This window comes from Myotis daubentonii, chromosome 15 (assembly GCF_963259705.1).
Source record: "Myotis daubentonii chromosome 15, mMyoDau2.1, whole genome shotgun sequence".
Classification (NCBI taxonomy): Eukaryota; Metazoa; Chordata; class Mammalia; order Chiroptera; family Vespertilionidae; genus Myotis; species Myotis daubentonii.
Window position 1 is genome coordinate 57,438,737 of NC_081854.1, and position 14,979 is coordinate 57,453,715.

At 59.9% G+C, this 14,979-nt stretch overlaps 2 protein-coding genes across 5 annotated transcripts in view; one reads left to right on the top strand and one right to left on the bottom strand.

The window, feature by feature from the left end:
- Positions 1-14,979, bottom strand: part of LONP2 (lon peptidase 2, peroxisomal) — a 41,003-nt gene that overhangs the window by 22,819 nt on the left and 3,205 nt on the right. Inside the window, exons 1-7 of one of the 2 annotated variants that reach the window (XM_059668108.1) lie at positions 8,449-8,654; positions 7,896-8,130; positions 6,646-6,777; positions 5,156-5,278; positions 4,046-4,212; positions 2,027-2,121; positions 1,345-1,603 (exon numbers count right to left, since the gene is read on the bottom strand). In XM_059668108.1, the coding sequence (XP_059524091.1) occupies positions 1,345-1,603; positions 2,027-2,121; positions 4,046-4,212; positions 5,156-5,278; positions 6,646-6,777; positions 7,896-8,130; positions 8,449-8,639 (1,202 nt within the window). In that variant the 5' untranslated portion in view covers positions 8,640-8,654. Of the gene's footprint in view, positions 1-1,344; positions 1,604-2,026; positions 2,122-4,045; positions 4,213-5,155; positions 5,279-6,645; positions 6,778-7,895; positions 8,131-8,448; positions 8,655-14,979 lie in introns of those variants that run through there. The other variant, XM_059668107.1, reaches the window with a different exon arrangement.
- ABCC11 (ATP binding cassette subfamily C member 11) overlaps positions 14,127-14,979 on the top strand; it is a 41,454-nt gene continuing 40,601 nt past the window's right edge. The window contains exon 1 of one of the 3 annotated variants that reach the window (XM_059668105.1): positions 14,127-14,780. The gene's annotated coding sequence lies outside the window, so the exon portion shown is untranslated. The remainder of the gene's footprint in view (positions 14,781-14,979) is intronic. The other 2 variants (XM_059668103.1, XM_059668104.1) reach the window with 2 other exon arrangements.

Genomic DNA, 14,979 nt, shown 5'->3' on the forward strand with positions numbered 1-14,979 from the left:
CGGCAATTCCAGCCGGAAAGAAACCGGACGCGTTACCTGCCCGTGACTTTAATGTCATGTGACAACCCCACAGTCGCTCTCCCACTCCCATCCAAGGCCGACGCACACGGGGGCCCCCATGACAGGGAGGAAACCACAGAACCCCGAGCGCGCGCCCGAACCGCGGCAGGTGGGAGCCTCCGTCGCTCCGGCCCTGGGCCCAGGAGCCAGCTTCCTACGGAGCCAACGGCAGCCTCTAGTGGCGCGGCGAGGGCAGGACAGTCCAGGGGACAAGCGTGTCCTTGACACGGCTTCCCTGCCCCACTGCACCTACTAAAGTCTTGGAGTGACTCTCCTTTCATGCAGAAGAGTTGCAAACAAGCAAGAAAAAGAATAGAAGGACCACTTTCACTCAAGTTCCTGAAGTTTCCTGGCCCAGCCGAAGGCCAGTGACCTTGGAAATGGGCAAATGGAAAAGGAGATGATGTAAAAGCAGCATATTCCCTCCCCCACAACCCAAGTCCCACCCACACTCGGGCCGTCGCTGTGACTCGAAGCCGCCAGGGAAAATGGCGTCCTTAGCCACCCGCCCGGGGCTGGTCTGAGGACAGAAGCTTCCCCTCCGCTCCATGCCTCTGCCGGGACGCTGGGCAGCTGCAGTTTAGCTGCAGAGCCAGGCTCCTGCGCAGGCCCCACCGCGGCCTGAACACGTCGCACGCGCACTGGCGGCTGCCGGCGACGGCATGGACCCCACGCCCGCGGCTCACGTTTCCCCAGACGCCTCCCAGCCTGAGCGACAGAACAGACCGAACGTGACCGTAGCACCCAGTCTGACCCCACGGTCACATCGACCAGACTCAGGTCTTAGACTTGCAGGCACTTTTACAGAAAAAGTGTCAAAAACGCAAGGATCAGCCCCACAGTGACCCTAACCCTCCTCCTCATACCGCTTACCCTGCCGTCAGCCAGCACTCTCTTTTGAAAATGCATCTTCACTGGTGAACGTCTTGTAGATGTCCCCCTCTCTGACCCACTGAGCCCCCCCAGACCAGACTCCTTAAAAGCAGTTTAAGCTGCCAACCTGACACACGGGTCTCTCAGGCCCCTCCCGCCAGGCCAAGCTGGACTCAGGGTGTGGTCCTTACCTAGGAAACACCGCTGGGCCAAAGCGACACCAAGTCACCCCTGGTCACCACTAGTCACGCCACGGAGACCCCAGGGCGGAGGGTGCCCTCCGGCGAGGCTCCACGTCCTCCCCCTCATCCCAAACAGCCCTTTCAGAGAGAGAGGGGTGCTGAGCTGTGCTGTGGGGGGTCGCGCCAACCAAGAGGAAGGAGAGGAACAGGCGGGCGAGGGGAGACCCACCTGTGCCCCCGGATGTCGGACTGGTCGCACACTCCTCCGAGCGCGATCCGGTGGAACTCGCGGCCCAGCGTCTTGGCCACGGACCTCCCCACACTCGTCTTCCCGACCCCGGGGGGGCCCACGAAGCACAGGATGGGGCCCTTCAGGTTGTTCTTGAGCTGCCGCACGGCCAGGTACTCCAGCACCCGCTTCTTCAGCTTCTCCATGGCGTAGTGGTCGTTGTCCAGGAGGACGCGGGCCGCGCGGATGTCCAGCCGGTCTGTCGGGTCACCCCCAGAGAGCGTCTGGGCACTGGGGATTCGTCAGTGGGAACCCCTCCCCAGGCCGGCGGGAGCCCGAATAGCTTAGAAGTGACGAGAGCACGGCTGCCTCCTTCTACGCAAGTCTCTGGGGAGCCCGGGACTGGGCTTTCTTTTGCTTAAGATTCAGTTTCTACAGGAGCAGTGGGCCCTGCAGCGGCGGGAGCTGAGGGCAGCCCCGCCCCCGCCCGCGATTTCACCCGCCACGGAACCCCCTTCTCTCCATCAGGCCCAGGGACTCTGGGGAAGCCCGAGACCGCGGTGACACAGGCTCAGTCTGCGGCTGACCTACACGGCGCGAAGGTGAGAGCAGGACGCTCCGTGGGGCGCTGGGGGGAGCGTGGCCGCGCCGCAGGCACACAGCGGGCTGGGCGGGGGCTCACCGGTTGTGCTCTTGTTCCACGGCAGCTCCACCATGAGCTCTAAGTAGTTTCTGGTCAGAGCATATTCCGGCATCGACTGAGGCATTTTTTTGAGTCTGTGGAGAAAGAATACATAGCAAACGTGTTCAAGAATAAAGAACTCCATTAACACAGGAAAGCCAAGCTGACCTCCATGGCTTGGTCAGACGTATCATATATACAGGGCATCCCAAAAGATGTATACACACACTTTGAATAATTATAAAGGCAGTGTTTATTAAAATACATTTCAGCTTTTGCCCTAGCTGGTCTGGCTCAGTGGATAGAGCGCCGGCCTGCGGACTGAAGGGTCCCAGGTTCAATTCCAGTCAAGGGCACAGGCCTGGGTTGCGGGCTTGATCCCCAGAAGGGGACCTGCAGGAGGCAGCCGATCAATGATTCTCTCTCATCATGGATGTTTCTCTCTCTCTTTCCCTCTCCCTTCCTCTCTGACGTCAATAAAGATATATCTTTTTAAAAAAATACATTTCAGTTTCAAAACTGAGCTATCAGCTGTTACAGTGTATATACATTTTGGGGGGGAACACCCTGTATTTGTTAAATAAATCTGAAAAAGTCTTTTTCAAATCTGGCTAACGACACATTTCTTTTGCTCTGAAGGAACGTTACAAAACAAAATTAAAGCAATACCCGCACGCTGGGGGGAGGGGTGGGGACCCCGCGTCTGACTCTGCCCTGGAAACGCAGCCTGGTCAGCGTAAGGACCCCCCGGGGTCTCAGGTGGCACCACCAGGTCCTCCTCAGGGTAAGATCTAAGCGCCTCACCGTGTGTTACACGGTAATTATGTATTTTCTCTTATTTTTCTTACTAGAGGTCCAGTGCACAGGATTCGTGGGGGTGGGCGTAGCCTGCGGGGATCGGCCCTCTGTGGGAGCTCACTGACCACCAGGGGCAGCTCCTGCACTGAGTGTCTGCCCCCTGGTGGTCAGTGCACATCACAGGACTGGTCAACCGGTCGTTCTGGTCATGCTACCGTTCGGTCACTGGGCTTTTATTATAGAGAATTATCATTTTTTAAAATATATTTTTTATTGATTTTAGAGAGGAAGGGAGAAACATCAGTGATGAGAGAAAATCATGGATCAGCTGCTTCCTGCACGCCCCCCCCAGGGGATGGAGCCCACAACCTGGGCCTGTGCCCTTGACCAGAATTGAACCTGGGACCCTTCAGTCCATAGGCCAGCGCTCTATCCACTGAGCCACACCAGCCAGGGCTAATTATGTATTTTTATTTCACATTAGAGTTGAAGTCAGCTCAGAATCGAAGCCAACACCAGATACTTAATAAAAAACGCAGCTCCCAGAACATAGGCAGCACGCGTGTTCCGTCCACGTGGGTGGCCCACACCTATTGGCAGGTGCCAGAGCCACAGGAGACGCCCGTCAGTGCATCTACTCACGTTCCTCCCTGTGAACCTCGGAAAGGCCGGTCTTCCCGCGGCTCATTCCGACTCACTAACAAGGTAAAGCAGTTACAGCGTTACAGGAACGCAGACCAACAGGGGGTTTCTACTGACGAGATTACCCAGCAAAGGTGCTCAGCCCGCACACCGCCAGGCCTTCCTGCACCCCCTGCACGGGGAGGGTGGCAGGCCCTGCCTCGCGCGTGTGACGTGCACAACGGGAAGCGGACAAACGCTGTCTGAACAAAGGCTGGTCCGCTTCCGACAACAGTGCACAGGCAGGTACCGCGGGGAGCACGCCTGAGTTCGTACTGCGGGGAGGGGCTGTGTCGCTCACGCAGCATTCACGGAGCCGGGGATCTCGGGGCACTGAGACTCTCGGGGTCAGGGTCTGGATGGGGTGAAGAGGGACCCTGAGAGCTGGGGTGCCAGGAAAGCTGGAGCCGGCAGTGCCAACCTGGGGGGAGGCAGTGGTCTAGGGCCCCGTGAAGGGAAGAGGAGGATCAGCGCGCACACAGCGAGCGGCTCGGGCCTCCCTTGTGAACGGGCCGGCGCGCGGGCAGGCATGGCGCTCACCTCTTGACCTCCTTGAGGCAGACGCGGCGGGCCGGCTCGGGCATGCTGGACGTGCGCACCTTTCGCTCCAGCAGGACCACGTCGTCGCTGTCCTCCTCCTCCTCCTCCTCCTCCTCCAAGGCGCCGGGGACGTGCGTGACCCTCCGCATGGGGCGGATGGCGATCACCTGAGGCCGAGGGCGGGCGAGGGAGCGGGAGTCAGCACCAGGGCTCCTCTCCCTCCTGCTCAGTGTCCGCGACTGCTGCTCCCCGACTGCTGCTCCCCGACTGCTTCCTCCGCAGGCCCCCCAGGGGAGGCCTCACTCCCACGCTCCCCTCCCTCCTGCCCGCACACCGCCGTGAACCAGCCGCTCGAGGCCGCCTGCAGCCGGGCCCACCCTCCCTGGAGTGTCATGTGTGACAGTGAAGGGATCACAAATCGATGGGGGGGGGGGGAGGAGTGGGGGGAGGGGGTCAGTGGGGAAAAGAAGGGGCCATCTGTGATACTTTCAACAATAAAGATGAAATTTTTTAAAAGAGAGAAAATGGTGGTGTTGAGTCAAGTAAAAAGCTCTCTGGGGAAACGCAGCTGCTGTCTTCCCACACGGAGGACGAGGACGCGAGGCTGAGAAGACGGAAGGTGATGTCTGACTAAATGCAAATCGAAACATCAGCCAAGCCCCGGCCCAGCGTCCGACCAGTCCTCGTCTGTTCTTAACATCGCGCCCCGAAAAAGAGTTCAACCTCCAGCAGGCTTCCGCTAATTTTCAAAGTACAGAAAACACACAATGTTTGGCAAAAAAAGAAAATGGCTTGGTAAATCATCCCCCCCTTTTTAATGTTTTTATTGAGTTTTAAGGAGAGTAATGGAGAGGGAGAGAGAGAGAAACATCAATGATGAGAATCATGGGCCGGCTGCCTCCTGCACGCCCCACGCTGGGGATGGAGCCCACAGCCCGGGCCTGTGCCCTGACCGGGAATTGAACCGTGACCTCTTGGTTCCTGGGTCGATGCTCAGACACTGAGCCACGACGGCCGGGCGACCCCATGTTTTTCTTCAACCCACCCACCCACCCACCCACCCACACGGCACCTCCGGGCCCCTGAAGGCAGGGCCCCGAGGGCACTGACCCGCTTCTCGTCGTCCTGCTTGTGCTTCCTGGTTTTCTGCAGCAGCTTCAGGCCTTCGATCTGCCTGACGAGCAGCGGTATGGTCGCCTTGAACCGATCCTCCAGGCTCACGGCGTCTAGGATCTAAAGGAGCGAGAGCGAGAGCGAGAGCGAGCCCGTTACTAGAAGCACGCGCTCCCCGGCCAGGCGGGCAGAGGTGCAGCGTCCACCGTCAGACACCTCCTTCCAGGGGTCACCGCTCCCTGCGGCCAACACCACCACGGTAACTGTATGAACTGGGCAAGGCTGTCTGGCACGGACCCCAGAACCCTAAACAAGACCAAAGAGCACCTTGAGTTTCCAGTTAAAAATGAGGCCACGTGTACTGTCCCAAGAGCAAGAACGGAGCACATACGGTATGGCCACTCCTTCTGGGAATTAATCTCCGAAAGCCTAGAATGTGTCTACACATCAGGTCTAAACAAATTCGAGGCTCAGAACATTGACGTTTTACACACACGAGAGACTAGAAGCACTTTCCGCCACCGTCCCCTGCCCGTGTGGCGGCAACGGACACATCAGGGTCACTGGCACCCTGCTCGTGCCCGAAGCAGGTTCTGGTGCTCCTACCGGGGGCTGGATCCCTGCTTATACCCAGTCTGTTGGCGTCAGCTGCACTTCCTGTTACAACAGCTGGATTTAAGTATTAAATAAACTGATAAAGGAAGGAGGGTGATTTCAATAAAAACTAGTTTAGCCGGCCCGGTGTGGCTCAGCAGTTGGGCACCGACCCAGGAACTGAGAGGTCACTGGGACTCCCGGTCAGGGCACACACCCAGGGTGTGGGCTCGGTCCTCAGTGGGGTGTGTGCAGGAAGCAGCTGATCGATGACGTTTCTCTCTCATCGATGTTTCTATCTCTCTCTCCCTCCCCCTTCCTCTCTCTCTAAAAAATCAATAAAAACGTATTTTTAAAAAAAATAAATGAAAACTAGTTTAAAGGTTCTGGGAAGACTCAACAAAGCAGGCTGCTTAAAAATACTGTAAAAGTAAGTTTGCCAGAGAACTTTCACGATTTGGGGGAAAACATGCACATCTAAGATCTTGAACTTGATGATTTTTCAAGTGTCTTTAAAACTCATTTCTCTCTCAAGAAACAGAAATGGAAAATTACAGGTAACGCATCACGGTGTGTTTTACGTAAGAAACACCAAGAATCCCAAGCAGCGCACGCAGGGAGAGGGCGTGGCTCCATGCGTTTAAAAACAGCGGATGGAGTATATTTATGTGTTTAAGTTGGATTAAATATCTGCCTGTGTTACTGTTCTCTGCTTTAACTTTCTCCATAAGCTGACGAGTGCCGGTGCTGATGACGCGAGTAAAAGCCGTCACTTTTAGAGCCCCTCTCACTCCTCCGTGAGCCGCCAGCGGCCTCGCTGAAGGCTCGCGTGTCCTCGCTCTCTAGACCCAGCGGAGCCGTGACCAAGGGCCTCCGCCCCCGCGGGCCCGTACCTGCAGCTTCTCCTTGTTGCTCGTGCGGATGATGGACGTCAGGATGTCGGGGAGGGCTTCCCGGGGAAGGCTGTCCAGGAGGCGCCTCAGCTTCGCCACCGCGGGGACGGACATGTCCAGCATCTCCACCAGCTGCGAGGGGCAGGGGGCGTTACTGCCGCGCGGGCCTCAGGTGTGGGCCTCAGAGGAACGTGCCAAACAGAATAAAAAGCAAAAAGGGCTCCAACGTGGATAATACTAATGTATATAAATCTGTGGTTTTATTTAGAAAAAAATTAAAATTTATTGGAAAGTTGCAATGGTACAATGAACTATATATTCTTCCCCTAAATTCACCAATTATTAACTTCTTGCCCGTTTGCTTTCTCTCTCTCTCTCTCTCTCTCTCTCTCTCTCTCTCACACACACACACACACACACACCATCACTGAGGAAGTTGCAGGCATCGCGGCCCCTGTCCTGAAGCACAGGGCGCCCTCTTACGTCACCCAGCGGGAGGCCCAGCGCTGGAAAGCCGCACAGCTGAGGCTAACCTGCTAGCAAACCAGGAACTGAAACACTGCTTCTCAGCAGGACCCTCGGAGTCTGAGAACCTGAGTGCTGACTGGAATGATGTCTGTGAGAGAATGGAGTTAGGGGCGCTTTCAGTAACTGAGGTCCACGGGCTGGACACAGGCTGCGCCCCCGTCTGGACATGGCCGGGCTGCTTCCCAGCTCCTCTCACACAGACGTGGCTGTGAGCCCTGAGACACGCGGGAGTGCCAGCTGCTCTGGCGGGAGCGCTCAGAGCCGCGAGGGGGCCACCGTCTCCTGCTCCGGACGTGGCGGGCCTGTCCCGAGCCCACCTCCAACCCGCGGGCCCCTCGCTCAGAACCGCCACTGCGGGCTCATCGCCTCCTCCAGGGCGACAAGCGTGACTTACATAACCTGGTGCCCAGACAGTCCAGTGACAATGGCGGTGCTTTTAAGTTTTAAAACGTGTTTAGTAACTGTCTGGCTTGGAGACACCAGAAGTTATAAGAAAAATTCTAGAAGTACTTTCTGGAAACATGTTAGGAAGGGTTGGCTAAGGTGCCCTAGGAAGACTGAGGCACACCCCCAGAGGCGAGGCACACTGAATACACACGTTATGGCATATTATTAACTCACTCGGACACACGCAGCCCAAACACGGCACCCCCCAGCCAGCCCGTCGCAGCGCAGGGCAGCGAAGGCGCCGAAGGAGACGTGCTGAGAACGTGGGCGCTCACCTGCACCGCGTACTTGTAGAACTGCTCCGACAGCTCGCCCAGCTCCTCCCGGGTCTGCAGGGCGCTGGGGAACTCCTCCAGCCGGTCCAGCTGCTCCACCTGGGCCACCGGGTACGGCTTCTCCTTCAGCACCTGCACGATCTGGAAGCGGCACAGGCCCGTGACCAGCAGGGTGTAGTGCGGCTTCGGCCAGTTGCTGCCCACGACCTGCACGGCCAGCGCCGCCGTCCCGATCCTGCAACACACGCCACACGTCCCTCACACACCTCCCGCCGGTGGCCCGAGGAGGGCACGCGGGGAGCAGGCACCGGCTGCTGCACTCAGCCCCGGGGTCTGGTCTGTGACGCTGGTACCGTCGCTACAGGCACAAGCAGTTGACAACTACATGGTGTCAGCTCATTCCCCCGCGGCAGGGGGCAGGCCTGCACCGGAATATTAGCATTTTAAAAGGATTTACACGGAAACAGCAGGCGTGAGCCAGCTCCGAAGCGGGGCCCAGCACAGCTTTCTGCCGACACCGAGCCTCCCGCGGTCTGCGAGCTTCCGCACCCACCTCCACACCAGGCACCGGACGGGGCTCACAGCTCTCGGATCTTGAGCCTCCAAACGCGGGGTGAGTGGCACAGGCCACACTGTGTGGGACTGAGGACAGTCCCAGGCCCACAGACCCTGCCCGAAGGTGGAGACTAACTCTAGCGGCTGGTCACCCCCTAATGACAGCTGAAGAGCTGGGTTCCACCTCATCCAAACACACAGTGCAGACCGAGCGGCATCCGAGCGGCATTCAGAGAGGAAGCGGCACCCAGATGAAGCCCACGGTACCCTACACGGGAGGGCCAACACGGTACCCTACACGGGAGGGCCAACACGGTACCCTACACGGGAGGGCCAACGCGGTACCCTACACGGGAGGGCCAACGCGGTACCCTACACGGGAGGGCCAACGCGGTACCCTACACGGGAGGGCCAACGCGGTACCCTACACGGGAGGGCCAACGCGGTACCCTACACGGGAGGGCCAACGCGGTACCCTACACGGGAGGGCCAACGCGGTACCCTACACGGGAGGGCCAACGCGGTACCCTACACGGGAGGGCCAACGCGGTACCCTACACGGGAGGGCCAACGCGGTACCCTACACGGGAGGGCCAACGCGGTACCCTACACGGGAGGGCCAACGCGGTACCCTACACGGGAGGGCCAACGCGGTACCCTACACGGGAGGGCCAACGCGGTACCCTACACGGGAGGGCCAACGCGGTACCCTACACGGGAGGGCCAACGCGGTACCCTACACGGGAGGGCCAACGCGGTACCCTACACGGGAGGGCCAACGCGGTACCCTACACGGGAGGGCCAACGCGGTACCCTACACGGGAGGGCCAACGCGGTACCCTACACGGGAGGGCCAACGCGGTACCCTACACGGGAGGGCCAACGCGGTACACTACACGGGAGGGCCAACGCGGTACACTACACGGGAGGGCCAACGCGGTACACTACACGGGAGGGCCAACGCGGTACACTACACGGGAGGGCCAACGCGGTACACTACACGGGAGGGCCAACGCGGTACACTACACGGGAGGGCCAACGCGGTACACTACACGGGAGGGCCAACGCGGTACACTACACGGGAGGGCCAACGCGGTACACTACACGGGAGGGCCAACGCGGTACACTACACGGGAGGGCCAACGCGGTACCCTACACGGGAGGGCCAACGCGGTACCCTACACGGGAGGGCCAACGCGGTACCCTACACGGGAGGGCCAACGCGGTACCCTACACGGGAGGGCCAACACGGTACCCTACACGGGAGGGCCAACACGGTACCCTACACGGGAGGGCCAACACGGTACCCTACACGGGAGGGCCAACGCGGTACCCTACACGGGAGGGCCAACGCGGTACCCTACACGGGAGGGCCAACGCGGTACCCTACACGGGAGGGCCAACGCGGTACCCTACACGGGAGGGCCAACGCGGTACCCTACACGGGAGGGCCAACGCGGTACCCTACACGGGAGGGCCAACGCGGTACCCTACACGGGAGGGCCAACGCGGTACACTACACGGGAGGGCCAACGCGGTACACTACACGGGAGGGCCAACGCGGTACACTACACGGGAGGGCCAACACGGTACACTACACGGGAGGGCCAACGCGGTACACTACACGGGAGGGCCAACACGTTACACTACACGGGAGGGCCAACGCGGTACACTACACGGGAGGGCCAACACGGTACACTACACGGGAGGGCCAACACGGTACACTACACGGGAGGGCCAACACGGTACACTACACGGGAGGGCCAACACGGTACACTACACGGGAGGGCCAACACGGTACACTACACGGGAGGGCCAACACGGTACCCTACACGGGAGGGCCAACACGGTACCCTACACGGGAGGGCCAACACGGTACCCTACACGGGAGGGCCAACACGGTACACTACACGGGAGGGCCAACATGTTACACTACATGGGAGGGCCAACACGGTACACTACACGGGAGGGCCAACATGGTACACTACACGGGAGGGCCAACATGTTACACTACACGGAAAGGTCAACATGTTAAACTACATGGAAGGGTCACACATTATACTACATGGATGGGCCAACACGTTACACAACACGGAAGGGCCAACACGTTACACTACACGGAAAGATCAACATTCCAGGGACACTTTCAGGTCCCAAGGGAACTGCCCTTCTCTCTTTGGCCAGGGGAGAGGCTATGCCTTCAGGGAAGAAGGGAGGAGACTAGGGCTCCTGACGCCTGGGAAACAGCAGCACAAGAGCCCGCCCTCGCCCCACAGCACAGCACAGACAGCACACAGGGCAGCACAGACAGTACAGACAGCACAGACAGTACACAGGGCAGCACAGACAGTACAGACAGCACAGACAGTACACAGGGCAGCACAGACAGTACAGACAGCACAGATAGTACACAGGGCAGCACAGACAGCACACAGGGCAGCACAGACAGCACACAGGGAAGCACAGACAGCACAGACAGCACACAGGGCAGCACAGACAGCACACAGGGCAGCACAGACAGCACACAGGGCAGCACAGACAGCACAGACAGCACACAGGGCAGCACAGACAGTACACAGGGCAGCACAGACAGCACACAGGGCAGCACAGACAGCACACAGGGAAGCACAGACAGCACAGACAGCACACAGGGCAGCACAGACAGCACACAGGGCAGCACAGACAGTACAGACAGCACAGACAGTACACAGGGCAGCACAGACAGCACACAGGGCAGCACAGACAGCACACAGGGAAGCACAGACAGCACAGACAGCACACAGGGCAGCACAGACAGCACACAGGGCAGCACAGACAGCACACAGGGCAGCACAGACAGTACAGACAGCACAGACAGTACACAGGGAAGCACAGACAGTACAGACAGCACAGACAGCACACAGGGCAGCACAGACAGCACAGACAGCACACAGGGCAGCACAGACAGTACACAGGGCAGCACAGACAGCACACAGGGCAGCACAGACAGCACACAGGGAAGCACAGACAGCACAGACAGCACACAGGGCAGCACAGACAGCACACAGGGCAGCACAGACAGTACAGACAGCACAGACAGTACACAGGGCAGCACAGACAGCACACAGGGCAGCACAGACAGCACACAGGGCAGCACAGACAGCACACAGGGCAGCACAGACAGCACAGACAGCATACAGGGCAGCACAGACAGCACACAGGGCAGCACAGACAGTACAGACAGCACAGACAGTACACAGGGCAGCACAGACAGTACAGACAGCACAGACAGCACACAGGGCAGCACAGACAGCACACAGGGCAGCACAGACAGCACACAGGGCAGCACAGACAGTACAGAGAGCACACAGTGCAGCACAGACAGCACACAGGGCAGCACAGACAGCACACAGACAGCACACAGGGCAGCACAGACAGCACACAGACAGCACACAGGGCAGCACAGACAGTACAGACAGCACACAGGGCAGCACAGACAGCACACAGGGAAGCACACAGACAGCACGCGATCGTCTCAGCGGCCCTGCCTGCCTCTGCATGTGGCTCACTGGAGCGCTGCTCACAGGTCCCTCCTGCAGGCTCGTGTGACCCTGGCTTCTGTCCACTCAGTGTGTTCTGAGCTGCACACCTTTCCCCACCACCGTTCAGGCCTGACCTGTGCACAGGGGTAAAACCAATGTGAGCAGTAACTTAAACGGGACGGGGTGCGGAGCCACCGGCTGCTTCCCTCCCGCCTCGGGGCAGGTCTGCTCCCCTCGGGCCGGGGACAGGGCGCCGCCCTAGGGCCTGAGCGCCTCGGCCGGACGAGCTCATGATTCCGGCCACGGGAATGGCGGAGCGGAGACTGCATCCCTGGCCCAGGGGTTTCCACGCTGGGACGGGGAGAGGGAGGCGGCAGGTGTATTTGTCTGGGCGGCGTCACCGTCACAGGTGAGGCCGAGTTTTCTCGCAAAGCAAACTCGTACCTCCGCCAACTGGAGAGGAGGCATCCGAGCTGAAGGCGGTGAGCGTGGGCCTGGCCTCCGGAAAAGACAGGCCTGCGAGGTTTACGGGCGTCACGGCTCTTCCTCTGAGCCCCTTACAGTGGACTCAAGTGCACCCCTTAAAGGGAAACGGCCTGGGAAGGGGCAGGGGGCCAGAAAGCCACCTGGGGAAAGACACTTGAGAGTCACACGCGTGTTTCGGTTTCCCGCGCGTCCGAGCGTCACGCTCACACTGTGCCGTCGTCTATGAAGCGGCGTAGCGTTAGGTCTTAAAAAACAAGGCAGAGGCCTCCGTTAGAAAACCCTTTCCTGATAACAATGCGAGCCATCTCCTGAGCCGCCACGCTGCCCCTCAGAGCTGCAGCCCGTCCTCTCAGACCCCGCCGCGGCTTCAACTGCTTCCGGAACATTCTAAATCCTGTCGTCATCTCCATCTTCCCAGCATCTTCCCCGGGCAGATTCCATCTCAAGACGCCACTCTCTTTGCCCGTCCGCAGAAGCACTTCCTCAGCGGTCCCAGTCTGACCAGGAGATGGCAGCAGCTCGGCCCCCAATTCGGGCTCCACGCGGAACTCTAGTCCCCGCGCTTCCTCCACGGAGGCCCTCAAGGTCACCCGCGAGGGTGGGACTCGCCGGCTCCCAAACTCCCACTGATGCTGACATTGGGGCCTCTTCCCGGGCGGGTTCCTGGTGGCATCGGGTGGGAACCCCTTCCCGAAGGGTTTACAGGCACGCTGCCCAGATCCATCGGAGGAGCCACATCTACACAAGGTGGTTCCTGGACAGCGAGCCGTAAAGGCCGACATGCCCCTCGGCCCCGTGCTGCAGATGGGTGCGGGTCAGCGGCATGAAGGGTTTGCTAGCCGTGCCCGTCAGCCTCCTGGGTGCCGGGGTGCACTGTCCATGAGGTCACAGGTGCCCGCAGCGGGCTTAAAGGAGGCGCGAACCCCGGTTGCACCCAGGGGTGCTGCCATCCGTGCTGAGGCCGCACTCCCAGGGCACGGGCGGAGGGGGTCCGCCATGAGTCTCAAGGGCCCTGGGGATCTTGGAACGGTAGGTGGACGCACACTGGCCTCAACTTAAAAGTCACCAGCGGCGTGAGCCCCCAAGGGGCAGCCTGTCCTGGCGCACAGAGGCCTGGCACTGCCTTCTCCCCTCTGGCAGAGTCCTGGCTGGCATCGTCTTCCAAGAGAAGGCTGTGTCTCCACTGACGACCTGCTGTTGACACAGCCACCCGCGGGGTCACCTCAGCCAGGGCTCCTGAGTCACTGTCGCCTCCGGCACCTTCATGACGGAGACGGCTTCTTCCCTGAACCCGCAGGAGCCCACCTCCGCCAGCTTTCACCTTCCTCCGGCAGCCGCCTCCCTCCCAGCCCGCACGGAACGGAAGGCGTGAGGGCCTCGCTCACGTTTAGGCTCTGGGTTCGGGGAAGGCGGTGGCTGGTGTGAGCCCCTATCCGCCCACTAAGACTTTCTCCGTCCCAGCAGGAGGGCTGGTTCCCTTCTTACCGTCCGTGTGTTCACTGGGGTCGCACTTTTAATGGAAACAGACAGGAGCGGCACAGACAGCGCTGACCCCGATTATACACTGTGCACAGGCCCTTTCTCCACGAACATTCACTTTCTGTTGACAAATGCCACTGTGTGTTGTTTTGTTAGACAAACGCCAACGAAACGCATGTGGAGCCTGGGAGATGAAGCAGCGCCACACAATAAGGGGGGACCAGCAGGAGCCCACGTGGCCCACAGGTGAGAGCGAGACACCAGCAGGAGCCCACGTGGCCCACAGGTGAGAGCGAGACACCAGCAGGAGCCCACGTGGCCCACAGGTGAGAGCGAGACACCAGCAGGAGCCCACGGGGCCCACAGGTGAGAGCGAGACACCAGCAGGAGCCCACGTGGCCCACAGGGGGGCTGTCGCCGGGCTGAGGCCGCATGCACAGAGCCATGGCCTGATGGGGATGAGGGGGGAGCAGCCTGGGTGCATGGAAGGACAGGGCCCAGGAAGGGCTGAGTCAGTACCGCTGCCACTCGGAGAACCAGCGTCCCTCAGGAGCCACTACCGGTGCGGTCCGGGTAAGCAGGTGTCCTGAGCTGGCCGGGGGCCAGGACCTACCCCAAGTTCTAGCTACGGGGAGAGCCCCTAGGGCCGGGCTTGCGCACCGACATGCAAAAGAGGGGGTGGTGCAGGAAGTCAACACCTGGCCCTGCTCCCGCGGAGCCCGGGGACAAACCGGCTTCGGCAGCTCCTTGAAGACCGGGCAGTGCCACCTGGACGGTGGGACGGACACACAGCAGCAGAGAGAGCCTGCGCCTGCCCCGCAGACCACGCCGCCTGGAAGAGCAGGTAACTGGCCGGGGGAGATGTGGGGAGCGGCACAGAGTTCACGTTAGCAACAACTCGGTAACTGTGTTATGGGAGGTTTTCATTTTTCAAAGGAAAGTGCGCTTTAAGGTCATATTAGAGGAAAAAGACACCGGCTGCTAATCTGGGGGAATGCAGGGGGGTCTCGCTACCCAGACTTTCCAAGGAGTGAACAGTATTT